This window comes from Mrakia frigida (assembly GCF_051309035.1).
Source record: "Mrakia frigida strain ATCC 22029 unplaced genomic scaffold BDY24scaffold_5, whole genome shotgun sequence".
NCBI classification, from domain to species: Eukaryota; Fungi; Basidiomycota; class Tremellomycetes; order Cystofilobasidiales; family Mrakiaceae; genus Mrakia; species Mrakia frigida.
In genome coordinates this window covers 625,567-648,992 of record NW_027481276.1, presented here as the reverse complement: position 1 = coordinate 648,992, position 23,426 = coordinate 625,567, and the positions used below count along the sequence as shown (strand labels likewise).

Sequence of the window (23,426 nt, the reverse complement as noted above, 5' to 3'; positions counted from 1 at the left end):
AGGTGTCAACAAGCCTGACGACGAGCGACGGAGTCTTTTGGTGAGCTTCGTTCGTTTCGCTCTCAACCGTCACTCGACTCCCCCCTTCTACTTCTTCTCGCTTCTTCAGCATGGGAGTTACAGGCTGGTTACGATGGTCGAATCCTCCAGTGAGCAGGACTCTCAATCTTCCGGAGGTCGGTGTGGGAGAGGAGAAGACGAGGGAAGGGAGGAACTGTTGAGCTCGACGCTGACCGGTTTCCTTCCATCTTCTCTCGTAGAACGGAGCGATCGAAACCCTCGTTGATCTCATACAAAAGGAGTATTCGGTAAGCATCTCCCACTAGCCTCACGTTCTGCTCGTTAGCAAGCAGCTCGCTCACCGTTCGATCTCTTCTTCCTCTCCTCCCTTCGCCTTCCTCCCTCCCGCTTCCCGTCCATCTCCCCCTCATCCCTTGACCTCACAGGGAAACTCCGTCACCCGAACCTCAACTCAAGTCACCTCATATCGGTAAGCTACCGTTCCATACAACCTACAGCTCGATCAAGCTCAGCGTTAAGCCACGAACGAGCTCACCTTTCCCTCCCTCCTCCCTCCTCTCCCCTTCAGCTCCAGCTTTCCCGTCCCTGCTCACAAGCTCCCACCACCACCTCACGCTCCCACAGGGCCAGCCATTCCTCACTACGACCGCAGCCTATACACGATCCAATCCAATCAATCCTCCTACCTCATTTGCCTAGCAGAGGATCGACTGGCAGCTCCAGGGAAGGAAGCTCAACTCTGCTTCTCGGTCACTCCTCCATCGAGTTTAGGAAGCATACTGGTCGCCACCAAGAGTGGTTTCACGTTGCCGCCGAGAGCTAGCGGATCGGGTGCACAAGTGAGTTCTCTCGCGTCGGGGTGCGATTTGAGGCGACTCGTCCTCTCGACGACGATCAAGCTGACTCCCTCTTCCGCCTCTAAACTGCCTCCTCAGGTCATAGACTTGGGTACCAACAGTGCCAAAGCCGTCCGAGCTCAAATCAACACCATCAAGATCGAGAGCATGACCTACGAGATTCCTCTCGTTCGCCTCGGTTTGGGAGGAGGTTCAGGCTTGAGCTCGGGCGGGAGGAAGGTTGAGATAGAGTGGATCGTGAGAGTTGGGTCTTTAGGTGTCGCTGGGAAAGGTGGGATCGTGATTGAGGTGAGTTTTCAGTCTTTCACTCTCTCTCTCCCTCTCTCGATTCGCTTTGCATCGATTCGCGACGCGTCCGTCTTCCTCCCTCCTGCGAGAATCTGACTCCTCTTCGTTCCTTGTTCGGTCTCGTCGTTCCCAAAGGCCGAATACCTCTCTCCACCCTCAGCTGCACCTCTCACCACTTCTCCTTTCGACCACGTTCAAGCGTTCCTTCGATCCCTCCTCCCGCACTCTGCGTCTTCGAGCTCGGTCAGCCCTCGCCCTTCGCCTCAGCTATGGAAGTCGATAGGTGTCGACGAGGAGGACGCGGAAGGGTGGGAGGATCTGGTGGAGAAGGGCAGGAGGAGTGGGTACATACTGATTGGGTTGTTGAAGACGGAAGGGTTGGTTTGATGAACTTATCATCTACGTCGAACGTCTCGACGAAGGCAGTTGTTCTTTTCCCCTCACTTTGGATTTCATCCAAGATTTTCCCTCCCCTGTACTTCGAGCTGCAACCCTCGATCGGCTTCTTACCCATCCCTCGAAGTTTAGGACTTCCCAGACGTTGTGCGACACGTCGGTCATTCAAAGAAGATCCTTGAGGTTGACCTTCAACTCCTTCAACCTTCCTTCACTTCATATTCATCTCGGGAAGAATGGATCCCGACGCTCCTCCTCCTCTTCTCACTCTCTCTCCTCTACTGAGAGATGTCTCCAACTGGCTCTCCCTCCCGGAATCGACTGCTCAGGCTCCTACTCCTCCTTCGTCCTCGACAACGGCTGCTTCGTCGATGATCTCGGCTGGATTCCTCAACCTGCTCCCTGGAGGTTCAAGATCAACAACGCCTTCTATAGAAGATACCAAACCATCAGGGGATCCACCGAAACCTCCGAAAAAGGTCAGATGCAGATCAGTAGAAGCCTACGGTGAGCTTCAACCTCCTCCTTCGATTGCGAGCTCGACCCCTCCTTCCCTTCCTTCCAAAGAGCTGATCCTCCCTCGTTCTTCCTTCGACCTTGCAGGCAACAATCTCTACATGGGGACGTCGGACGGTCAGGTCTTATGGTATACTTTCGATCCTGTAGGAACTTCAACCGTACGTTGAGCGCTTCGACCTTCCAGTCCGTCATCCCATCTCCTCCCTTCGCTCACCTCCTTCGTTCCCTTCTTTCGTTCGCTCTCTACTAGGACCCCTACACCCTCAAACATCGTCATACGCTCTTCCCTCGAAAGAGCGTAGATCGGATCTTTCTCCTCCCGAGTATATCCAAGGTGCTCGTTCTCTCAGGTCAGCAGCAGCAGCAGTCGATCTCTCTCTCTCCTCCCTTCGACTCGAGCTCACGCGTCTCCTTTCTCCGTTTCGTTCTCCACAGAATCCACTCTCCACTTCCTCACTCTGCCTTCCCTGGATCCTATACCGACGGCTCTCATCCAATCGATACGAGGAGTCATCACCGTCGCCCTGGACGAGTCTCACCACGATCTGTACTCCGCTGAGGGTTCAGGCGACGAGGTTGGGATCTGTGTGATCAAGAGACGAGGGATCAGCGTCTATCGATTAGGATCAAGGCTGTTCAGCGTCAAGGTGATTTTCCCATACGTTCTCTCGTAGCTTTTTTTCTCGCTCGAAACGAACTCCAAACTGACTCGAAACTGAAACCTCCCTTCGTCCGTCGCCTCGCCCACCAGGAAATCCCGCTCCCTTCCCCTCCCCTGCTCGCTCGCTACTACTCTCCAACCATGTGCATAGCCGATCTCGAAACCTACTCCTTCGTCTCCATCCCCGATTCGACGCTCTCTCCCGTCATGCCGATCTCTCAAGTCCAACCCAACTTCGTTCCCAAACCGTGCATCGCCGTCGTTCAGGTGGACGAGTTCCTCGCGACGAGTTGTACGAGCCCTGAAGGAGCTGGGATGGGAGTGTTTTTGAACGGGGAAGGAGATCCCGTGAGAGGGACGATTCAGTGGGATAGTTTCCCGAAATCGGTCGGTGAGTTTGCCGCGTCTCTGTCTCTGTTCATCGAACGAGAAGATCGAGAGAGAGAGAGAGAGCTCACGCGTCGTTGTCTCTCCTTTGTGTATCCGTCCTCTTGCCTTCATCCAGTGATTCAACCACCCTACATCATCTCCCTCCTCCGAAACCAAACCATCCAAATCCACTCGCTCCTCACCCTCGACGTCCTCCAGCTCATCCACCTCCCTCCCTCCCTCGAAGCCCGCTCCCTCTTCCGTTCCCCAACAGGATTCGTCGTCCCCTCCCCCGAACGGGACGCTCTCCTTCACAAGGTTCTCGTTCCTCTCCTTCGGCCTCGTCAACCCGACTCGTTCCCTCTTCCGGACTCGCTACCAACCTCGCCTTCGGTCTCGACCAACAACCTCAACAACACCTCGGAAGCAAACACCGTCCCTACAGCGTTCATCGACCCTCCTTCAGGATCAGGTCTCACGCCTCCTTCCTCCCCTCGAAGATCCTACAACTCTACTCGGACTTCTTCGTCTTCCTTCTCCTACAACGCTTCCACCTCCTCCTCCCCCCCTTCCAACCCTTCTTCCTCCCAACGATCCAACGTCCTCATTCTCTCCCCATCCTCCATCCACGCCTTAACCCCTACACCGCCGCTCACCCTCGCTCTCCAAGCTCTCTCCTCCTCCTCCTCAGCAAACGCAAGCTCGTCAGGAGACTCAACCCTCTCCAACGCTCTCGCCCCGCTCCTCCTCGCCGCGTCCATCTCAGAAGACGGAGCCCAGGATGTGGAAGCCGTCAAGTTCGTTCACCAGAAGGTCTTCTTGAAAGGGTTGAAGGAGGCGAGGTTCGGAGGGGAGCAAGCGGATATTTGGGAGATGGGAGGAGGGGATGTGAGGTTGGTGGTGAGGCTGTTTGGAGAGTTGAGAGCGGTGCTGGAGTTGGAGAAGGAAGGTGGAGAAGGAGAGGAGAATGCGATGTTGGAGGTGGAGGTGGAAGAAGGGTTGAAGGAGGAGTGGAGTGGGTTTTGGGATGTGGAGGAGATGGGTGAGTCGCAACGACGCGTGTTTTTCGTTTCCCCTTTGCTGACCGCCGTCTCAATTTCGATTTCTATCTGGGTCGTTTCCCAGTCCAAGAGAACCTCCGAAGGAACTATCACCCTCACATCGAACCGGACGTGGAAACCTCTCCTTCGACGACTGAGTTGAGGAACGTTCTCCTCGGGCAGGCGAGGGAGATGCTCCGAGGGATTCTCGTCAAGGAACGAGAGCTACGATCTCGGAGGTCGTCGAAACCTGTTTCGGGAGGGAAGAGGTCCAAACAGGTGGTCGTTGAGGTGGCTAGGACGAGGAAGGAGGAGATTTTGGATCGGGTGAGTTCGACGTCGTTTTCGTTTCCGTTGCTTTGATTTCTTCGACCATCGATGTCGCTGACGTTCTTTCGACGCCGCTTCTCTTTCTGATCAGGTCATCGACACCTCCCTCCTCATCCTCCTCGCTCGCATTGGAAGCACCCTCTCGATCCTCGACATCCTCGAATCCAAGCACTACGCCGACCCTTCCCTCGTGAGGGACGCGCTCGAGAGGGAGCAGAGGTGGTTTGCGCTAGGGAGGTGCTCGGATGGGGAGGAGTCGTTGGAGATTTTCACGGCGTGAGTGGTATCAACCTCTTCTTTTTTCGTCTCGCTTTCGGGAAGAGGGAGGAGAAGGCTGACCTCCCGTTCTTCGTTTTGCAGCATCGCCGACGGATCGAGACCGGACGACGATTGTGTTCGAGATCCGGTGGACGAGGTGCTGTCGATCTTGGCTGCGAGTGAGGATGCTGCGCTGGTGAGGAAGTATGGGCTTTGGGTGGTGAAGAGGGATTGGGAGAGGGGGCTGGAGGTGAGTCGTCTTTTGTCTTCGTTTCGAATCACGTCGAATCGAACTTCTGTTTGCTGACTTGTTTCCCTTCCTCGGCGTGATCAGCTCTTCACTCACTCTGGACTCGACTTCGACGATGGGGAGCTGGTGGATGAACTGAGAGCTTTGGACGATCGAGCGGGAGACAAGTACCTCGAACACGTCGTGATTGTGAAGAAGAGCACGGTGAGTCTCTTCCTTTCCACCGAGGAAAAAGAGTGAGGAATCGAAGCTAATCGTCTCTCGTTCTCGTCGACATCAGGATCGAGTCCTCCACACTTCCATGGCTGTCCGATACGTCGACGTCCTCTGTCGATACCTCAAGGATCCTCTCGTCGAGAAGGAGTTTGCAAACGCTGGTAAGCTCGAGGCATTCTTCCTTCCTTCTCTCCTTCTCAATCTCTTACTGACTCAAATTCTTAATTCAAACTCTCCAGTCTCAGCCTACAGTTCAGCTCCCGCCTCCACTTCATTCCTCACCTTCCTCGCCTCCTTCCTCCCCGACTCTCCTCACAAACGACTCCGCTTCAAAACGATCCTCTTCATTCAAGGCTCCCAACTCTACGACATTGACGCTGTTCGAAACCGACTCGAGCACGAACCTGCCCTCTCGGTGCTTTCTACCGAACGAGCGATCATTTTCGGAAAGGTGAGGGCTTCGAACGCCATCCTTTTCTCTCCTCTTCCTCCTCGAGCTGATCCCTCGTTCCTTCGCCTTCCTTCCCAGCTCCATCTCCATGACGAGGCTCTCTATATACTAGCTCGAACACTCCGGGACTCGATCTCAGCGGCAGCCTTCTGCACTCAAGGAGGAGAGGTTGTTCCTGCTCGAGTCGGACAGACGATCGCTCATGATCTCGGATTGGACGCTTGGGCTGCTTTGGGTGGAGGAGCGATAAGGAGGAGGATGACAGTGACGGAAGAGACCAGGAGAGAGCTGTTGATGACGCTGTTGAGGATTTATATGGGTCAGGGAGAAGGGTGAGTCTTCGTGCTTTCGATCGGAGGAGTTCGACGCGTCGTTTCGCTCACTCTTCGAGTTTGAGTTCGTAATCAGGCGCTGACCATTCCCTTCTTTCTCGATGCTCGATTTATAGGTCTGCCACGGCGAGTCGAACAGCCAAGTTGCTGAACGATCAATCGATTCATCTCGAGGTCGTCGAGGTGAGCTCTCTCCCTCCTTTCCTTTCTCCTCTTCGTCAAACTGATATGCTCTCCTCTCCGTTCCAGGTCCTCGACCTCATCCCCGAGCCTTGGCCTCTCCAACCCATGTCCTCGTTCCTCACTCGATCGATCCGAAGGACTCTTCACGACAAGCACGAAGGACAAAGTTCGTTCCTTTCCCTTCTCCTCCTGAGTCCGTACCCGTTCCCCGCTCTAACGCCCACCGCCTCCTTCTTTTCACTCCTTTCCTCACAGTCCTCAAAGCCCTCGCAACCTCCGAAAACCTAGCAACCCTCGACCTCGCCTTCGAAGTTCTTCGTTCCCTCCCTCCCGTCCTCAAGACTTCCCCTCCGTCTCCCTCCTCTCAGGCCGCTTCGGACGACGGATACCTCGAGCGGGAGAGGGCAGAGAAGGGGTCGTTGGTAGAGATCTTGGCCGAGAAGATCGGGCACGGGGTGGAGGGACAGAGGTTGACGGTCGACGTTGGGTTGAGGGGAGGGGAGGAGGGGAAGGAGAGGTTGACGGTCTCGCCGTCGGGGTATGGGCCGGAGGAGGACGATGAGGAGGAAGGGTTGGCTTGAGGGGAAGAGTAAATGAGGGGAGATCTTGGGCTTTTTGTTTGGTTTGCTAGTTAGGAGGGAGGTTCTTACGACTTTGACGTTTTCAATCGAGGGAAGGAGTGGGGGCCTGAAAGACGCGTTGACTCGCTAGGTTTTTCGTACAACCTTCAGAGAGGCGAGTGAACGAGAAAGTTACAGAAGGTGGACGCATTTTTGTCTATTGGACGAGAGAGATCTATTGGACGAAAGAGAAAGAAAGAACGAACGACAAGAAGATTCATTCTGATCTTGGGTCGACGCGTCTTCCTTTCTCAAACAACCCCGCCGTTCCGATTCTCGAAAGGGTTTCGAGCCGCTCTCTTCCCTGCGGCATTCACTTCGTTCCACCTCGACTGCTCCCAAGCCCGCTCCTCAGCCTCGTTGTACCCAACCGAGGAACGCGACGTCGACCCGTCTCTTCCTTCCTCCTCCTCCTGCTCCTCCCGTTCTCGCTGAGCCGAAACAGCCACAGCCTCGTTCCAAGCCTGATCCTCGGCTGACTTTACGTCTAGGTGGTTAAGGGAGTCGGTCGTAGGATGTCCGGCTGATGAAGAAAGGAGGAGAGGGAGAAGAGGAAAGGCGCGTCGAGGATACGGTCAGATGTCGTCGTCAGAAGAGAGCGAAGAATGAGGAAAGAAATGACGAGACCGTATGCTCACGGTATGGTGGAGCCTGTTCATGAGCAGATTCGGGTCGAAGCGGCTGGAGAGGGACCGAGTTCCTCGATGGAGGAGAGTAAGGATCCACTTCTTCGACGAACGCGTCCTGGATCGAGGCGAGTTTCTTAGCGTAGGTGAAGGCGAAGTAGGAAGTCAAGCATGGAAGTAGGATGGCCTCAATGGAAAGAAGGGAAGCAGAAGAGGATTCAGCGCCGAGAATTCAGAACGAGCTCCAGGGACGACGTGGTAAACTCACAAAGATGACAGCGGCAGGCTGTTGACGAGCATGGCTCTTCCAGTCGTTATGGCACCACCGAAGAGCTTGCTCCTCGTTGAGAACTGTTGCCACAGAGTCTCCCGAGAGCGTTCGGTTCGACCCGATTATCTCGAAGCTGCAGGCTGACTTGATTTGGGATTCGAAGGCGAAGTGGTAGATGAGAGCGAGGACAGTGGCGAGGGAGAAGAGTCCGATAGCTGTTAGAGAGGCCATGGCGTAAATTCGGACGATCCTGGCCTGATTCTGCAGCGATAACGGGGAGTGATAGAGGCGAAGCGACGCGTGAGGTTTGCTCGGAGGCGTGCTCGAAGCAGAGAAGAGGGAGGGAGACGAACCTTGAATCCTGCAAAGACTCCTCCGAGCTCAATGAGAGTATATACGAGGTAGACGAGACCAATGATGACTGAGAAGGCCTTCATGCCGGAGTTTGCTGGACGAGGAAAGAGGCGAAGAAGAGCAGGTGAGTCTGGGTGAGCTCGATTCTCCTCAGCTTCCTCCTCCACTCCTCGTTGATACTCACCTCCTTCATCGCTGACCATCGAGAACCTGTAGGCAAAAAGAACAAGACCTGTGATGGCCATTGCTGCAGTCTGAACATCGCAAAGGGGGGCGGGATCAGCCTGTGAGAGCTCAGAGACGAAAAAGGTGGAGACGAACAAAGAAGAGCGCGAGCGTCCTGAGGGTTCGTAGGGATCTCCTCGAAAGGTAGGATCCGCTATTTTGTTGAGTGGATACTTGAACTGTCATCTGTGAGGTAGTCAAAGGGAAGTCGATGCGTCAACGAGGGCAAGGCCCACAAGGAGAGGGAGAGGAAGGGAAAGTGCGAGCACAAACTTGTTGTCAAGGGAGGAGGTTGTTGGAGAGAACTTCTCGAAAGTAGGATTCGACGAGGTCATAAAGTTAAGCTTGGACAGCATTAGCAAGACGAAGCGAGTTCGCAGCTTGATCCTGGCAGGAATCAGCCAGGATGGAAGTTCAAGTCGACCATGGCAGCCGAGCGTCAATTTCTGGCTGCCACAGAGTCAACTTCCCTGTTTACTCTTCAGAAGTCTGCGGGAGTCGGGAGTCGAAGGCTGTCGAGGGGTACCCATGAAAGAGTGAGAGGGGAGACTTCTCGCTCGAAGGAAGACAGAGAAGAGAGACGAGGTGGATTGTCGAAGGAAGGGAAAAGTCGAGCTCAACGACTCGAGGATTTCCTTTCTCCGGTGGTTGTCGACGCTTGACGATAGCGAGCCTGCTAGAAGATCAAGAATGCGTCGACGGCTGATGTATAATATACAATAATTTTCAATACTTAACGAAAGCGAACCGAAAAAAAAATCAACCTAAAACGAACGCGTCGGGATCCTGCTGCTCAACCTCCCTCCCAGATCAAGGACGCGTCGAAGGTCCTGCTCCACCCCGAGACTCCTCCCACGAAGCCCCGTTCCCATAGCTTCCATACGCCTGATCCTGAGCTTGACCTCCGCTGCCCATCATTACTGCCCAACTCCCTGGCGAAGCGAGCCCGACATCAGGAAGAACGGCGCCTGGATTGGAAGGACCGGAGTTGAAGGGCTGATTCTCGAGGTTGGGCGGGTAGGAGGGGTAGAGTTGCTGATGTTGCAGGGATGGGGGTTGAGGTGAACCTGGAAAGAGGGTCTGAGAAAGAAAGGAGGACGAGAGTCAGCGTCGGAAAGCGAACGAGAGGAGCGAGAACGATAGCTTGAGCGAGATGAGAGCGATGACCCACCATGAGAGGATCGTTCCCAGCCGTCAAGAAATCCATGGAGTTGAACATGGCATCTCCTCCTCCCATTGAAAGGAAGTCATTCATGTTGAACTCTGCTCCAACGACCGAAGGTCGTGGGGGCAGGTCGGGAGATTCGGAAAAGGTCGAAGGATTGGCGTAAGGTTGGAAGTTTAAAGATGGAGGTTGCGCCGAGCTTGTTATCGAAGATGGTCGAGGAGGGAAGGGAGAGGGGGCCGGAGGAGAGGAAGAGGAGTGAGGAGACCTGGTCGGCAAAGTGGTGGGATCGTTTCGAAGAGCGACTTGAAGAGCTCGAGCTTCGGCGACTTTCTTCTCCCTGACTTGACGACGGGATACGGATTCTGATAGGTAGTCAACTCGGGGAGCTGCTAGAACGGCGATCGGGCCGCTGAGGAGGACGGGAAGGGAGAGAGAGAGAGATGGTCAGAACGCCCGACTCCTCCAACTCCCCAAACTGCTCCCGCCAAGACAGAGCGGAACGGAAGGTGGAGAGTATTATGAAGACTTACAGAGTCTGTGAAAGTCCCCAAAACCTCTTCGAGAACCTCTCCAAGAGCTCAACGCACGTCTCAACGCCACCCATGGCGATGGAGGCTGACATCGCTCCGTTTCCGCTCGTCGAAGCTCCTCCCCAGACGCAGAGGCTCAAGACCATGGCGGATCCCTGGAGATGTAACAGTAGAATGTATTAGAACGCAAGCAGAAATGTGAAGGAGAGAAAGGAGACTCACGTAACATGCGAAGAAGCCTGGAGCTGGAAGTTGACCTGTTCTCCTGTCGTACTCCTCCATGATTTGGACGGCCTCGAGAGCTGCTGAGAAGGTGGTGTTCATGAAAGCAGGCGATGTGGACTGAGGGTGTTGAGGAGAAGGGAGGAAAGGACGATGAAGAAAGGCCTGAGGCAAAAGAGAAGGAGAGAGCAAGATCAGCGGACGCGACGGTCGAAAACGGACCCAACGAGACGAGACTCACGACGGCGTTCTGATAGCTTAGATGGAGAGCTGCAGCGAGCCTGAAGATTAACGTGTTTCCGAGATTCGCAGAAGGGTTCCAGTGCAGTCTGTCAAGGGAAGAGAACGAGTACTCAGCACCGAGGCGAAAAGGAGAACGAGCAGAGAAGACAGGACTCACGCTGGAGGGATCGATCGAAACCACTCCTGAAGTTGACTTCCAAGCTCCTCGACGATCTGGATGGAGGTATAACCTTGAGCTCGCGGGTTGATGCCGTAGAGCTTTGCCGATATTCGAGCGAGAATGACGGAAAGGCGGCAGTGAAGGGTGAAAGCTTCGACCCGATAAGAGGGCTCGTCCTGCAGCTGCTGTCGACGATCTTCCCAGAACGCCGAGTTGGAATCGAGAGTGGCGTCGTAGCTGTAGACCAGGACGTCGTCAGGGACGAGAAAGGGGCAGCGTTCGAGCCAAAAAGAGGGAAAGGAACGAACTCTGCTTCGGGAAGATTCGAAGGTCGACCGAGATTCCCTGAGAATTCGATATCGAGGACTTGGAGGCTGTGAAGAAGACCGAAGCGTTAGTGGTGCCAGCTCAGCTTCGTATGGGGCCCACAAAATGGGAGAAGACTGACCACCAGAAGGCTCGTCGGAAGAGTTCGTTCTCGACCGGGTCGTCCGATCTCTGAGTCCCTCTTCTATGCGCTCCGATATCAACCGCTGCTCGAAGGCCCTGACCAGTAATCATCCAGGATGCTCGTGGTTGCCCACATTGAACTCGAAGGAACATTGCGAGAAGCTGGTAAACGAAAGTGGGCGTCAGTTCGGAGAAGGACGCGTCGAGGAATGATCGTGTCGGACTCACGACGGCGATTTGAAGGTCGTAGAGATCCGTTGGCATGATGGGAGACTTGTCGATCTTCCGAAAGGCGTGGAAGTATCTACAGAAGATGAAAAAAGGCGGTGAGACGGCGAATGAAAGAGAGAAAAAGAGAAGGAGGGACGCACATCCATCCTCGAGAACGAGCGTCCTCCGATCTAGGGAAGTTGACTCTCAAGTCGTCAAGGTAGAGAGACCCGACGGCGAAGACAAGAAGGCAGAGTCTAGCGAATCCCTCGTGGGCGAAGTAAAGCTGCTGTGTATGATACTGACTGGAAACGTCGAGGTTGAAGGAGGCGTCAGTCTCGCAGAACGAAAGAAAGGAGAAAGTTGCTCACCTCAGAAAATGGGACCTCTGCAAGAGCGGGATTCCTTCGCTGGGGTAACCGAAGTAGCTGTCAATGAGGAGAGTGGCGAGAGATTCGTCTGGCCAGGTGTCGAAGATGTTGGGAGAGGTGAGAGCGAAGAACTTCGGAGACATAGGAGACGCGTCGGTATTCCAAGCTCGTGGCTCTAAGGTCCGTTGCCATCTGAGGGAGTAGTGAGGTTTGAGATTCAGTACGAAGAGCTCAATTATAGGTGAGAGAGAACACTGAGGAACTCACATCGGGGTCTGATGAAGGAGGACTTCGAGGGAGGAAGGATGAAGAGCGATCTCGTCCCAATCTGTTTGAACGAAGATAAACGATCAGCCAAGCTCTAGGAGATAGGCCCATCGAACTCACAAGTCTGCGACTTGGGGCCATACTTGAAGCCTGCGGCGCTGAGTAGAAGTGGGATAGCCGAAGACTGTGGAGAGAAGAGAACGTCAAGTTGAGCAGCGCGTCCGTCGAAGGGAGAGACGGAGGGTAGGTGCGAACCTTGCCTTGAAACGACTGTGAAAGAAAGAATACGAGTTTGTCAGCTGGTGACTGATGAAGTAGGAGGGAAACCAAAGCTCGCACCTTGATCTCGACCTCGTCCGGTCGAGCGAGTTTCACAAATCCTCGAGTGAGATCATCCTCGTCTGCGTCCTTCCCCTTCTGTCTCCTCTCCGCCGATAGCGAGATATGAGGGAGTCTTCGAGACAGAGACGGTGGCGGCGAAGGTTGTTTGCTCGACGAGGCGAAGGAAGGAGAGAGGCGAGGCGACGACGCGTCGAGGGAATCGTTCGAGGTCGAAGAGGATTGTCGGGGAGGGAAAGAGAGACTGTTGAAAGGTTCCGACTTGGGTTTGATGGCAGGACGTCTGCCGGAGAAGTCTGCTTGATCCAGAACGAGGGGACCACCGAGTTCTTCTTCGAGGTTGATATCTGGCCGAATCTGAAGTAGGGCGAGGGAACGTGAGAGCTACAGGTCAGCCAAAAATAACAGAACCACCCCGACGGTAAGACCTACCTGTGTGATGAGTTCCGTGAGTCTCTTTAACCTCAGTTCTATCGATTCGACGTATCTAAGCGAACAGGAAACGGGGGATCAGCTCCAAAACGGCGATCGCGGTAGAGGATGTTCGAAGGAAGGACGGCTCACCCTTTGGGTATGTTTCTTCTTTTGGAAGGTTCCTCGTACGAGCATGCCAAACCTCCGGTGATGCAGTTCGTACAACCTGAATCGTTCGTTGCGAGGGAGAAGGGGAGGGCGGGAGGAGGAGGAGGAAAGTGACAGGTCAACGCTGGGCGAAGACTCGGTCCAAGAAAGGCTAAACGTCTGAATTAGATAGCTTGAATGTCGACTCACAATTCCCTGGAGCGTCTGCGCCATCGCAGCGAACCTGTTGGAAGGATAGAGAGGAGAGCGAGGCAAGAATCAGCGAAACAAGCGCTGCAACGGAGCTCTCTCCCTCGCGAAGGACTGAAGCTGGAGCGGAAGGAAAGCTCGAACCTTGGCGATACGACACTTGTCACCTGCGAGAGCGAAGAAAAGCGAAACGAGGTCAGTTTGGAGCTTGTGAGGTACGAAAGACGGAAGATGGTGTGGGTGAACTCTGCGGTAGGCAGGGCTCAAGCGAGACGAGTGACATCCAGCGTCAACGGTCGAGTATCCTTTTCGATACCACAGGATCGATGGTCCGTTAGAGAAATATTAGCCACCCAAGCTCGCAGCTATCAAGGGAGGTGGAGAGGGCTGAGGGTGAGAGAAGTTGGAGGAGGAGGGAGGGCTGAGCTGTGAGCTCGGACGGACGGACGCTCGAGCTCACCCAAAGAGCGATTCTTACACTTTTTGAGGCGCTCAGCTCCTTCGGAGCAAGCTCCAGTCTCCTGAGACGACGGAGAAGGATCAAGAGGAGCCGCCAGAGAGATTCGGTCGTAGGAAAGGAGGAAAGGAAACTCACACGCTCGACTGATCTTCCTTCCTTTGGTTGAAGACGGGCTCTCTTCCTCCTCCTCCTCTAAGTGATTTCGAGTTCGATTCGGTTTCGAACTCATCCAGCTATTGATGGGGAGATGTTTAGTGAGAGCAAGGAGGAAAGAAAGGCGTTGCTTTTCGTTGAGGTTGGCGGGTGAAGGGAAGGGAGCAATAAGTGCGCGAGCTCACGACTTCTGTTTTCGTTCTTCTTTCCGTCTTCTTCACCCCAACGACCAGCATCGATGTTCTACATCTCTTCGTGTAGAGCCCACCTCTTGCCCCGACCTGATCTCAGGGCATTCAGCTTTGCATCTCGAAGAAGGATGTCAAGCAAGGAGCTTCTTGACGGGCTGGATGAGCTCGATTCCTTCCTTCTTCCCCTCCTCGCCATCCCGCCCTCTTCGCGTCCTTTCAAGCTCAAACCTTCTTCTTTCGCCTATTTTGACCCTAGAGGTCTCACCGTCCAGGATGGTTTGACCCAAGAGTGATCAACCTCATAGACTCAGGGGAGGGCAACGGGCCAGGCACTCCGATCCCTTCCCTCTCTCCTTTCCTCCCTTCGCCTCACCTCAAGCTGATCATCACTCCTTCTTTGACCTCCTTTCAACTTACTCTCTTTATCCTCTTTCGGCTCGCATATCTCGCTCTCGCCTTCCACCAGCATGCTCGGCTTCCTTCCCGTCCTCGCTTCTGGTCAGTTCACCTCCCCTTCCCTTCCTGCTTCTTCTCCGCTTTTAGACTCCATACTGACGCTCTTCTTCTTTTCCTCCTTGTTCGTCGACAACAGCCATTCCTCAGAACGCTTGTTCGTTCCGAAGTCTCATCTCCTCTTCTTGCAGCGTCGTCTCTCCACCTCACAACCGGTGCTGATCGAGTCTTTCCTCCCCTTCTCTCCCCCATCTCCATCTCTTGTCAGACACTGTTCTCGAACGAGACATCGTCCTCGCTCCTGGAACCCATCGATCGATGCTGGAAGCTTCAAGACGTTCGTCCATGTCATCTTTCGTTTCTTCTTCGCTCTCTCCCTCCTTTATCTCACCCCACGATCTCCTCCCTTTCCATCTCTCTTGACCTTGAACCGCTAACGTCTTCCTTCCCATCCCTCATCGCTCCATCGTTCCATCGTTCCACAGGTGATACTCGAGGCTAGCCTTCCTTCCCTTTCGAAGCGATTCTGCTCGAGTCTCGACAGGCTACCACCGCTGATCTTCCTGTGAGTAGCCTTACCGCCCAAACAAACGAAGAATCAACGCTGACGGAACACTCTGGTTTTATCCTCCATCCCTCCTTCTCAGGTTCGTGCGAGAGTAGGTGCTCGGACGAGGTCGTCGAGGCCAACACTCCCGCCCACTCTCTCGCAAACTCGAGCCTCGACGACGACCAGGAGCAGCTCGGTCGCCTCAGCTTCGAGAACTGGTGGAGTGGAAATGCAGGTTATTCCTGGTCCTGCTCGACCTTCTTCTGGGGCTGGGAGGAGCACCAAGGAGGGAGAAAGGTGGATCGGGGCGAGATTTGCTCGTCGCGTCGGTTTTCGTTTTGGTTTGAAGTTGACGGGCTTCATTATGGTGTTTTCTCGTTTCTTTCCCTCCTTCTCTATTGCTTATAATGTCTTGGGTCGCATCGTCGGGTCGCAGAGTTTGATGATCTTACCTTCCTTGGGCGAAGAGACGAAAACAAAGACGACGCGTCGGACAAAGTCGAAAAAGACCTCTCTTTGTGAGAGGTACAGAACTGACGCTGAAGCTACAGCGCATGTAAAGCTTGTCGTCATCAGTATAGTGAGGAAAAGTTTGCGGCTCTCCTATTTCAGCCCGGAATTGACTCCGAAATCGAACCACGTCACTTCGACCTCCGCACCTCGCCTCCTCCTCCTTCACCCTCACCTTCTCCCTCCCTTCCCTTCCCTCTCTTCTTCGTCCCCTTTTCTCTTTCTTCTCTTCTCGCCAGGGCTACCTCTTCGAATCGAACACCCCCAACCACTCTTCCCTCTTTCACCCAACGCACCTCTTCCCTCTCTCGCCACCACTTGCGTCGCTCGCTCCACCTTCTCTCCCCTCTCCGAAGCGATGGCTCGAACGATGCAAACGTCTCGAAAAGTGAAACCTATTCCAACCAAGAAGAGATCCACATCTTCTCCTTCTCCCAAGGCCGACATCATCAAAACGAGATCCAAGACCAAGGCGGAACCAGCTCCGTCGACCTCGACCTCGACGAGGAGGAGGAGGAAGGTCGGAACAGCACTGGAGCGAAAGGGCAGGAAGGGAGCAACAGGAGGAGAAGAAGAAGGGAGACCGAGAGGGAGCGCGAGATCGCATAGGTGGACGTATCTGGAACGTGAGTAGAATTTTCCTTCTTTGGTCTCTCCTGGCGAGCTCGAGGCTCTGGCAGCAAGAGAGAGGACGGTGGGACGGACGGCGGTGTTTTCTACTGGATCAGGAGATAGAGGAGATCGAACCTCTTTCAGATGGAGTCTCTGGGTTTATGGGTCGACCCTCTCGAGGACGGTGGCATCCCCATCCTTCCTCTTGGAAGAGGGACGAAGAGGAAGGGTTCGAGTGTTTGACCAGTGTCGAGAGGAGGGACATGACGCGACCTCTTCGAAGCTTTTTGGACCTCTTCCACTCTTCTAGAGCGTAGAGCTTCGATTTAGAGAAGTCGAGGTGTTTGGTAGCAGGAAGGAGGGGACGGATGCGGCTCAAGGAAATCGGCGAGCCCTCAGAACGACGCGACTGACCTCGCATTTTCCCTTCTTTCCCCCTCTTATCCTCTGCAGGTACTCTTCACGCCTTCAACTTCCTTCACTCCGATAACCCACGATCGAGCGTGAACATCCGACACATCATTGCCGAAGGTTCGCTTCCTCTTCTTCGTTTCTCGTCCCAAATCACTGATCTCCCAATTCCCTCCTCACCTTCCAGTCGAGAATCAGGGAGTAGATCAAGAGATCGAGCTTCCCAAAGCCAACTTCTTCGTCAAGAAGGCCATGCATCTCTTGGTTCGTTCGATTTTCTTATTCAGACGTCCACTCTCTCTTTGCGAGACAGAAACTGATCGTCTTCTCTTACCTTCTTGAACAGGCCAAGAAAGACTTCGTTGGCAGGGTTTATGGCACAACCAACTATTCGTGAGTCTCCTCTCTTCTCTTCTTCGTCCTTGCGGACGTCCGAGTTTTGCGTTCTGACTTTTTGTGCTCGGATCGACGCGTCTTTGTGTTTCTCGTCAGCCTCACCGACACCGGAAAAGCTCTCATCTCTTCAACTAGGAGAGAGATCGGTCTTTCAACTAGCACCAAGAAACTGAACGATTTGGAAGAAGAGGTTCGTTCTGTCGCGCCGTTTTCGAGCCTCGTTCCCTTCCTGTCGCTCGAACTGACTTCCGGCTTTCCTCTGGGACCATCAGAAGCTCTGGCTCGCCGTCTCTCACGACATCTCCGGAACTCTTGGCGCCGATAACTTGGAGAAGAAGTCGGCTAGGAAAGAGGTACGTATCTGTAGCATCGACGCGTTTGAAGGAGGAGGAAGAGCGGAAAGGTTGACTTGATTCGCTTCGATTTTCTTCAGTCGGCCGACGTCAAGAAGCTCAAGAAGGAACTGGAACAACTCCGAGCTGAGAAGGACGCTTGGGAGGAGGAGAAGGTCCAGATGATCGAAGAGCTGGAGAGAGCTGCCGAGGATGGGAAACGAGACGAGTTGGCGATGTCAGTCTTCGTTCCTCTCTCTTCTTTCCTCGAAGGTTCTTCACTGATCCTGTCTGCTCTTCTCTTCATTCTACAGGGACTACTACCCCGCCGACGACGACAACTTCGCAGACGACTACGACTTCAGCCCGCTCGACCGAACCGTCTCCAACTCCCCTCAGCCTGCTCGAGACGACGACGAAGTCCCGCAGGACGAAGAACAACCTCTCCCTTCTCCTCGACCGTCCTCGCCCTCTGACGACCATCCCGCTCCAGCAGGACCTTCTTCTCCGCAACAGGCTCGACCGGAGCAGGAGCTTCAGGTAGGACCTTCTCGATCCCGAGCGGCAACCGTCTCCCGAAACGGCAGCTTCGCTCACAGCCAGACCAGGACTCCGAGTGCTTCAGCTTCGCCCTCTCGAGCTTCCAAGGCCTTGCTGCTTGGAGGAGAAGCGCAGGAAAGGAGATCCGAGGCTTTGCAGAAGTTGGAGGAGCTGTGTGGTTCGAAGGGTTTGGAGGGCGTCGTCGAGGCGGTGGGAGATTGGAAGGAGAAGATCGTTCAGCTGGAAAGGCAGGTTGGAGAGAAGGACGCGACGGTGAGTCACCTCCACTGCGTCTCGAGAGTTTTAGCGACGACAAGCTGACTCAAATCACTCTCCGCTCTGCTCTTAGATCAACAATCAGTCCACTCAGATCGTCAACTTCGAAGCTCGAATCTCGGAGCTCGACGAGGAACTCCTTGCTTCGGTCGACCTCCAAACTCGCTTCGAATCGATGTCAACTTCACTCGCTGCGAAGGAGGAAGCCGTCTCCAACCTCGAGACGACCGTCGAGGAACTCCAGGCAACGTTCGCCTCGGATCAGAGCACCGTCGAGGAGCTCAGGATTACCGTCTCGACCAACAACTCAAGGATCGACGAGCTCGTTCGAGACGTAGAGGATCGGGATCGAACCGTCGTCGAACTCAACAAGCAGATCCAAGGCCTCGCTTCCTCGGAGACAGAGCTTCGAACGTCCCTCTCGTCGGCTCAGTCGGATCTCGAAACTGCTCGAGGAAGGATCACTCAAGCCGAGGAACTCGAGAGGAGACTCCAACAGGCAGAGCTGGCTAAGACGTCGGAGAAGGAGAAGGTCAAGGTCCTCGAGGTTCGAATCGCCGAGGAGGAGAGCGGTCTGGAGCAAGAGAAGAAGAGGAGCTCGGAACTCGCCACCAAGGAGAAGGAGCACCTCGAGAGGATTTCGACCCTCGAACGGGAGGTCGTCGAACTCGAATCCGACAAGGATCAAGATCTGGTTGAAGTCCGCCGTCTCTCATCGGAGCTCGTCTCATCTCAGACAACCGTCTTGGAGCAGGAATCCTCCCTCGCCGAACTTCGACACAAGGTCGCCAGCCTCGACGCGTCGTTCACTAGGACCTCGGGAGAGCTCGCAGTCTCTCAAGTCACCGTCGTAGAAAAGGACTCCACCATACAGGCTCTCCAGACGGATCTCGAGCTCCTCAGATCGGAAACGGATCGAACCTCGTCGGAACTCGTCGCGTCGAAGACGAAGGTCCTCGAGCAGGAAACGTCCCTTCAGGCCCTTCGATCCGAAGTCGAGACTTTCCAATCGGACTTCGACCAATCCCAAACCGTTCTACGTCATATCGAGAGCCAGATAGAGGAACTCAAGAAGGAGAAGGAGGTTCTTCAGACGACCGTCGAAGCTGGGAAGAAGAAGCTCGCCGAGGTCGAGTCGACTGCGTTCGAGATGAGGACGAGTCTTGGGATCGCGAAGGAGAGGTTTGAGACGAGTGAAAGGAGGATTTCGGAGCTGTTGGCGGAGAAGGAGAAGGTCGAAGAAAAGGTCGTCCAGCTGGAAACGTGAGTCGGCGACGCGTCCCTTTCTTCACCCCCAAACGACGATCTGACCTCGAACTTACTTCCTTTCCCTCCTCAGATCTCTCGCATCAAAACAAACCGACCTCAGTTCAGCTCAGGATGAGCTCGTCGTTCTCAAGCCCCAACTCTCCACCGCTCAGAACGATCTCAGGACTCTCCAAGCTCGAATTCGCGAGGCGAAGCAAGGGGAGGAAGCTCGAGTCGAGGAGGAGGCACAGGAGCTCCAGAGCAAGATCCTTCTCAGCAACAAGAGAAGACGAGATGTGTTTGAGGGACTCGAGGTGGGTCTATAGCTCTTTGTTTCGCCAGATTGAGTATCTATCGACCGAACTGACCTCTTCTTTCGATTGGCACTGGCAGTCCCCTCTTCCATCCAAGAGGGTCGCTACCGAATCCGACTTCCATTCCGCGCCTACCAACACCTGCTCTCCACCTTCTACCACCTCAACCACCGACGGATCTCAGAACCTCAAGACTCATTCGCTGCGAGACTCGGGAGTCGCCTTCGACGTGTGATCTCCGAGCTTCTTTCCTTTTCGACATCTTCTTTTCCGAGCGAAATTCGCTTTCTACCTGCACCATCCAAATATGTATCTACTAGACTCTCTCGTTCTCTTTCATGCTGCCCGTCCCTTTGCCCTTGCTCTCCTGTTTCGTCGTTGCTTGTCCGTCTATTTCCTTTTCTCTTGCTCCTTTTTTACGCCGTTTCTTGTGCTCATGATTTGCTTCTGCTGCCTCTCTTGCTGTCATCGAATTTCTCTCAGTATGCGAATGCGCCCTGTCTTTGAAAATCTTCCTGGGCGAAGGAGAGAGCAGCTGGGAGGTCCGTCGACCGAGCTGCCAGTGGGACTCTCCTCGTCTTTTCCTCAACCACAACAACACCCGCTTTTACATCACAGGATACGGATCTGCTTCTTCTTCTTCTTCGGTAGCAGTCGACGCTGGTGAGTAGGATCTTGCTCTCCCAAATCTGTGAGGAGCTCGAGCTTGAAAGAGGTTGGTTGATCGACGAATGAGAGAGCTCACCTGTCGACCTTCCTTCCCTCCTCTTCCTTCTCCTGACCTCGTCGCTACCCTCCCTCTCAGCTTCAGCACTCTCCTCCTCTTCTCTCAACCTCACTAGCGCCTTCAACCGCCGATCAGTCTCTTCATTTGAACTCTCAGTCTATCCAGTGACCTAGAAACCAACCTCTTCCTCGTCGAGATGGATCCCTCCGAATCTTCGCCCACACCCGTCCAGCGTCTTCTCGAACGAACGTCGACCGAGGAGCAGGATATCTTAGCCGAACGTGAAGGGATGGACAGGGAGGTCCTCAAGGAAGAAAGGGATGGAGCGAAGAAGAAACCCTGGTGGAAGACGCCGTCACACAGATGGTGAGCTTCGACTCGAGCTTCCTTCCCCTCCTTTGTCCCTCTCCTCAGCTTCCCTCGCTGTTTCCCATCAGGCTTTTCGTTGCTACGATGGCTCAGTACATTGCTCTCGGGATGCTCATAGCTCCCAAGCTTGATCTGTTCAACGGGCTAGTCTGGTGAGCTTCACTCCTTTCCCTTCCACTCCCTCTTTGCTTCCCTCCTCTTCAAGCTTGGACCTGACTTGTCTGCCCGCCCTCTTTCCCCTTCAACAGCATCGTCCACCTTCCCAAATCATCATCTTTCATCCTCGACTACCCTCACCCTCCAGCGTCATCCGACCTGCCTCCTCAACCCTCCCTCGACGAGCGAAACAGCCGCGTCGACGTCTTCGCTTCTTACCTCTCTCCTGGGTCCCAAAACCAAAGCTTGAGCAAGCCCGACGGGAAGTTGGGAACTATAGAGCTTGGAGGAGTTGTTTTGGACTCGCTGAGATGCAGAAAAAGTCCTGTCGTCCAGGCAAAGGCAGCATCGTTCACTGCTCGTTCGTGCACCTCTCCTCTTACCTTTCCCTCTCAACCATTCGACATGGCGATTGACTCCTTCTTCTTGTTTAACGCATCCTACCAGTCATCACCATTACCCAGGGTGTGCTTTCCATCGTGACGACCGGTTGGTGGGGAAAGGTCAGCGATCGGAAAGGGAGAACGTTCGTGATGGCCTTTGCCGTAGCTGGGTTGATCGTCACGTAGGTCTTCTGTAACATCTGGAAGTCTACATATCACTCATGTGAGAACCGATCTTGCCTTTCTATCGTTTAATTCAGGGACATCGTCTTCCTGGTGACGGCTCGATTCGCGAGGCAGCTTTCGTATCGGTTTCTTCTTCTCGTGAGGCACATCCGAGTTTACCTTCTCCTCTTCAGATACTCTATACTGACGTAATCATCTCTTTAAAATATCAGGGTCCCTTGATAGATGGGCTGCTCGGAGGAATCCCCAGTGAGTCTCGAAGGGGTCGTGCGACGCGTCTTCTCCTCGTTGATCTGACTCTCCCGCTTCTCTCTGCTCGTCTTCCTCGTACAAGCTCTGATGGCAGCGCAAAACGCCTACATCTCCGATTCAACGTCCAGTGGTCGCACTTCCGTTTACTCTCGTCTTCACGGCGTTCAGATGCTCGTACGCCCCTTCGCCTCCCCAGTCTCGACGAACTCTCGAGAGCTCACCACCATTTTTTCTCACAGGGTATCGCCATCGGGCCCATCTTTGGAACTGCTATCATCAAACAGACTGGCCGCCTTCTCTCCGTCTTCTACCTCTCCACCGGCATCCACCTTTCGATGTTTCTCCTCGTTCTCTTCATCCCCGAATCCCTCTCCTCCGAGGCTCAGCACGCCCTCGGACACGCTCAAACCCAACTGTCAGCTCAGGACACATCTAGAGACCAGGAGGACCATCGAAGGAGGGTTGAGGAAGGAGGATCGATCTGGAAGCGAGGTTTCGCTTTCGTGAGAAGGACGGCGAGACGAGTCGTCCGACTCTTCAAGCCTCTCGAGGTCTTCTTGCCCAGAAGATCGGAGGAGACGGGGAAGCTACAACTCAACATGCTTTTGCTCGGAGTTGGACAAGCTTTGATCCTCACTCTCTTCGGCGCCTTCGCCATCAAGAACGCGTGAGTTCCGCGTCGCCCACGTCCTCCACCTCTAAGAGCTGAACCTCTTCTCTCTCCTTTTCGTTCCCATCTTTACTCCAGCTATCTTCAACTAAAGTTCGGCTGGGGATACGATAAGGTTGGGCCTGTCCTTACTCTGACGGGAGGCCTTCGAGCGCTCCATCTTCTCCTCCTTCTTCCTCGTGAGTTCGCCTCTCGCTCCTTCTTCAGTCTCTTCACTGACGTCCTCCTTATGTTATCCTTTTACGTAGTCATCATTCGAGTCTTCAAGCCTAGGCCTTCAATCCTCAACCCCTCTCTCAACCACTCTTCTCCCAACTCCCCTCCACAACTCCCACCCAACGCTTCCGAATCCCTCTTCGACCTTCGGATCATTCGCTACTCCATCCTTCTCGAACTCATCGCCTACCTCGTAATCCTCGCCAGTCAAACATCGACCGAGTTCGTCATCGGAACTGCACTCACCTCCTTCGCAACCTCGCACGGTCCAGCGATAACCTCTCTCGCTCTGGCTTTGTTGCCCGACGCGTCGCTCGCAGGCGAGCTCTTTGCAGGTGAGCTCTACCACGACGTCTAAACCTTGCGATAATATTGCTCACTCTTCCCTCTTCGTTATCAAAAGCCATGGCGGTCGTTCAGGCGTGTTGTGCTACGGTTCTAGGCCGTTCGTCTTCGTTCCTTCGCCTTCCTCTTCTCAGCTTCGCTCTTTCTTTCTCTCTGCGACCTATACTGACCTCGGCCTTTCTCTCTTCTTCTTAGCTCTCACCTTCGCCTTCGTCTACTCGTCCACCACGTCCTACTTCCCCAAGGCCGTCTTCGTCCTCGCTTTCACCGTCCTCTCCCTGGCCTTCCTCTCGTTCTCAAGGATCCGCCTCGACAAACCTGCTCGGACGTTGGAAGAGCAGGCAATACTGGACTCGGAACGGATACCTTTGGTTCGAAGCTCGCAGGACGAGCAGGGGTTGCTCTGAGATGGGAAGAGTTGGGAGGGGAGGGAGAGAGTGCGAACGCGTCGCCGTAGACTTTGTTCAGAAATCGCCGTAGGTAGACCAAAATATGTAGTGTGGCCGTAGTTTCACAGTCATTAATGTAGTGCTCGACGATTCGGAGAATAATGAGATAGAGTCCAAAGGAAGAAGGCTTCGTCGAGCCGAACCGAAACCTCCGTCGTCGTTTCTTTCTCTCTCGAACGACTCGGCAGGATTATCTCGATCTCCAGAGCTGACGCTCTCGATAGGTGGT

General features: G+C 54.3%; 7 protein-coding genes across 7 annotated transcripts; 5 read left to right on the top strand and 2 right to left on the bottom strand.

Moving 5' to 3' along the window:
* Positions 1 to 110: 110 nt before the first annotated feature.
* Positions 111 to 1,553, top strand: BDY24DRAFT_412610 (uncharacterized protein; the record flags this gene model as incomplete). Its single annotated transcript, XM_076643084.1, has 6 exons — positions 111 to 149; positions 261 to 308; positions 447 to 490; positions 590 to 860; positions 957 to 1,166; positions 1,302 to 1,553. 6 exons carry the CDS (start codon positions 111 to 113, stop codon positions 1,551 to 1,553), a joined length of 864 nt encoding a protein of 287 aa, XP_076499589.1.
* Positions 1,554 to 1,720: 167 nt separating this feature from the next.
* BDY24DRAFT_233923 (uncharacterized protein) lies at positions 1,721 to 6,844 on the top strand. The gene is made up of 16 exons (XM_076636654.1): positions 1,721 to 2,069; positions 2,166 to 2,239; positions 2,332 to 2,431; positions 2,517 to 2,728; positions 2,833 to 3,133; positions 3,248 to 4,153; positions 4,237 to 4,478; positions 4,573 to 4,757; positions 4,842 to 4,989; positions 5,074 to 5,193; positions 5,270 to 5,366; positions 5,445 to 5,656; positions 5,735 to 5,988; positions 6,105 to 6,171; positions 6,238 to 6,337; positions 6,427 to 6,844. The coding sequence occupies exons 1-16, from the start codon at positions 1,799 to 1,801 to the stop codon at positions 6,750 to 6,752; spliced, it is 3,615 nt and encodes a 1,204-aa protein (XP_076499588.1). The 5' UTR covers positions 1,721 to 1,798; the 3' UTR covers positions 6,753 to 6,844.
* Positions 6,845 to 6,948: 104 nt separating this feature from the next.
* Positions 6,949 to 8,870, bottom strand: BDY24DRAFT_438933 (uncharacterized protein; the record flags this gene model as incomplete). The annotated part of the gene is made up of 8 exons (XM_076644406.1): positions 8,537 to 8,870; positions 8,364 to 8,453; positions 8,227 to 8,296; positions 8,042 to 8,136; positions 7,686 to 7,949; positions 7,430 to 7,604; positions 7,109 to 7,314; positions 6,949 to 6,966 (listed from the first exon to the last, which is right to left on the bottom strand). Exons 1-8 carry the CDS (start codon positions 8,621 to 8,623, stop codon positions 6,949 to 6,951), a joined length of 1,005 nt encoding a protein of 334 aa, XP_076499587.1. The 5' UTR covers positions 8,624 to 8,870.
* A 110-nt stretch (positions 8,871 to 8,980) lies between these two features.
* Positions 8,981 to 13,762, bottom strand: BDY24DRAFT_379697 (transcription factor domain-containing protein). Its single transcript, XM_076639077.1, has 20 exons — positions 13,594 to 13,762; positions 13,143 to 13,165; positions 12,999 to 13,032; positions 12,792 to 12,867; positions 12,660 to 12,714; positions 12,228 to 12,584; positions 12,144 to 12,158; positions 12,009 to 12,072; positions 11,889 to 11,949; positions 11,622 to 11,813; positions 11,412 to 11,555; positions 11,269 to 11,344; positions 11,039 to 11,202; positions 10,899 to 10,964; positions 10,588 to 10,827; positions 10,429 to 10,516; positions 10,188 to 10,352; positions 9,966 to 10,120; positions 9,439 to 9,844; positions 8,981 to 9,347 (listed from the first exon to the last, which is right to left on the bottom strand). The coding sequence occupies exons 1-20, from the start codon at positions 13,685 to 13,687 to the stop codon at positions 9,078 to 9,080; spliced, it is 2,745 nt and encodes a 914-aa protein (XP_076499586.1). The 5' UTR covers positions 13,688 to 13,762; the 3' UTR covers positions 8,981 to 9,077.
* Positions 13,763 to 15,471: 1,709 nt separating this feature from the next.
* Positions 15,472 to 17,762, top strand: BDY24DRAFT_233869 (uncharacterized protein). The gene is made up of 7 exons (XM_076636653.1): positions 15,472 to 15,941; positions 16,381 to 16,458; positions 16,526 to 16,602; positions 16,685 to 16,731; positions 16,831 to 16,924; positions 17,007 to 17,087; positions 17,168 to 17,762. Exons 1-7 carry the CDS (start codon positions 15,674 to 15,676, stop codon positions 17,540 to 17,542), a joined length of 1,020 nt encoding a protein of 339 aa, XP_076499585.1. The 5' UTR covers positions 15,472 to 15,673; the 3' UTR covers positions 17,543 to 17,762.
* A 224-nt stretch (positions 17,763 to 17,986) lies between these two features.
* On the top strand, positions 17,987 to 19,856 carry BDY24DRAFT_379692 (uncharacterized protein). Its single transcript, XM_076639076.1, has 3 exons — positions 17,987 to 19,145; positions 19,222 to 19,444; positions 19,524 to 19,856. Exons 1-3 carry the CDS (start codon positions 18,058 to 18,060, stop codon positions 19,677 to 19,679), a joined length of 1,467 nt encoding a protein of 488 aa, XP_076499584.1. The 5' UTR covers positions 17,987 to 18,057; the 3' UTR covers positions 19,680 to 19,856.
* Positions 19,857 to 19,957: 101 nt separating this feature from the next.
* Positions 19,958 to 23,282, top strand: BDY24DRAFT_379685 (major facilitator superfamily domain-containing protein). Its single transcript, XM_076639075.1, has 12 exons — positions 19,958 to 20,537; positions 20,609 to 20,692; positions 20,789 to 21,057; positions 21,144 to 21,261; positions 21,340 to 21,403; positions 21,478 to 21,514; positions 21,600 to 21,691; positions 21,757 to 22,184; positions 22,266 to 22,366; positions 22,436 to 22,738; positions 22,807 to 22,848; positions 22,944 to 23,282. The coding sequence occupies exons 1-12, from the start codon at positions 20,368 to 20,370 to the stop codon at positions 23,153 to 23,155; spliced, it is 1,920 nt and encodes a 639-aa protein (XP_076499583.1). The 5' UTR covers positions 19,958 to 20,367; the 3' UTR covers positions 23,156 to 23,282.
* Positions 23,283 to 23,426: the final 144 nt, after the last annotated feature.

Excerpts from the sequence above, each read along its gene's own strand:
- BDY24DRAFT_379685 (XM_076639075.1), top strand. The coding sequence starts at position 20,368 with ATGGATCCCTCCGAATCTTCGCCCACACCCGTCCAGCGTCTTCTCGAA. Across the intron at positions 20,693-20,788 it reads CTGTTCAACGGGCTAGTCTG|CATCGTCCACCTTCCCAAAT; the intron begins GTGAGCTTCACT and ends CCCCTTCAACAG. Across the intron at positions 22,739-22,806 it reads CGCAGGCGAGCTCTTTGCAG|CCATGGCGGTCGTTCAGGCG; the intron begins GTGAGCTCTACC and ends CGTTATCAAAAG.
- BDY24DRAFT_379692 (XM_076639076.1), top strand. The coding sequence starts at position 18,058 with ATGTCAACTTCACTCGCTGCGAAGGAGGAAGCCGTCTCCAACCTCGAG. Across the intron at positions 19,146-19,221 it reads AAGGTCGTCCAGCTGGAAAC|ATCTCTCGCATCAAAACAAA; the intron begins GTGAGTCGGCGA and ends TTCCCTCCTCAG. Across the intron at positions 19,445-19,523 it reads ATGTGTTTGAGGGACTCGAG|TCCCCTCTTCCATCCAAGAG; the intron begins GTGGGTCTATAG and ends TGGCACTGGCAG.
- BDY24DRAFT_233923 (XM_076636654.1), top strand. The coding sequence starts at position 1,799 with ATGGATCCCGACGCTCCTCCTCCTCTTCTCACTCTCTCTCCTCTACTG. Across the intron at positions 2,240-2,331 it reads ATCCTGTAGGAACTTCAACC|GACCCCTACACCCTCAAACA; the intron begins GTACGTTGAGCG and ends GCTCTCTACTAG. Across the intron at positions 4,758-4,841 it reads TCGTTGGAGATTTTCACGGC|CATCGCCGACGGATCGAGAC; the intron begins GTGAGTGGTATC and ends TTCGTTTTGCAG.
- BDY24DRAFT_379697 (XM_076639077.1), bottom strand. The coding sequence starts at position 13,687 with ATGAGTTCGAAACCGAATCGAACTCGAAATCACTTAGAGGAGGAGGAG. Across the intron at positions 10,828-10,898 it reads TCGAATCTTCCCGAAGCAGA|CTACGACGCCACTCTCGATT; the intron begins GTTCGTTCCTTT and ends CCTGGTCTACAG. Across the intron at positions 10,517-10,587 it reads TTTCGATCGATCCCTCCAGC|ACTGCACTGGAACCCTTCTG; the intron begins GTGAGTCCTGTC and ends TTCCCTTGACAG.
- BDY24DRAFT_233869 (XM_076636653.1), top strand. The coding sequence starts at position 15,674 with ATGGCTCGAACGATGCAAACGTCTCGAAAAGTGAAACCTATTCCAACC. Across the intron at positions 16,732-16,830 it reads TATGGCACAACCAACTATTC|CCTCACCGACACCGGAAAAG; the intron begins GTGAGTCTCCTC and ends GTTTCTCGTCAG. Across the intron at positions 17,088-17,167 it reads AGAAGTCGGCTAGGAAAGAG|TCGGCCGACGTCAAGAAGCT; the intron begins GTACGTATCTGT and ends GATTTTCTTCAG.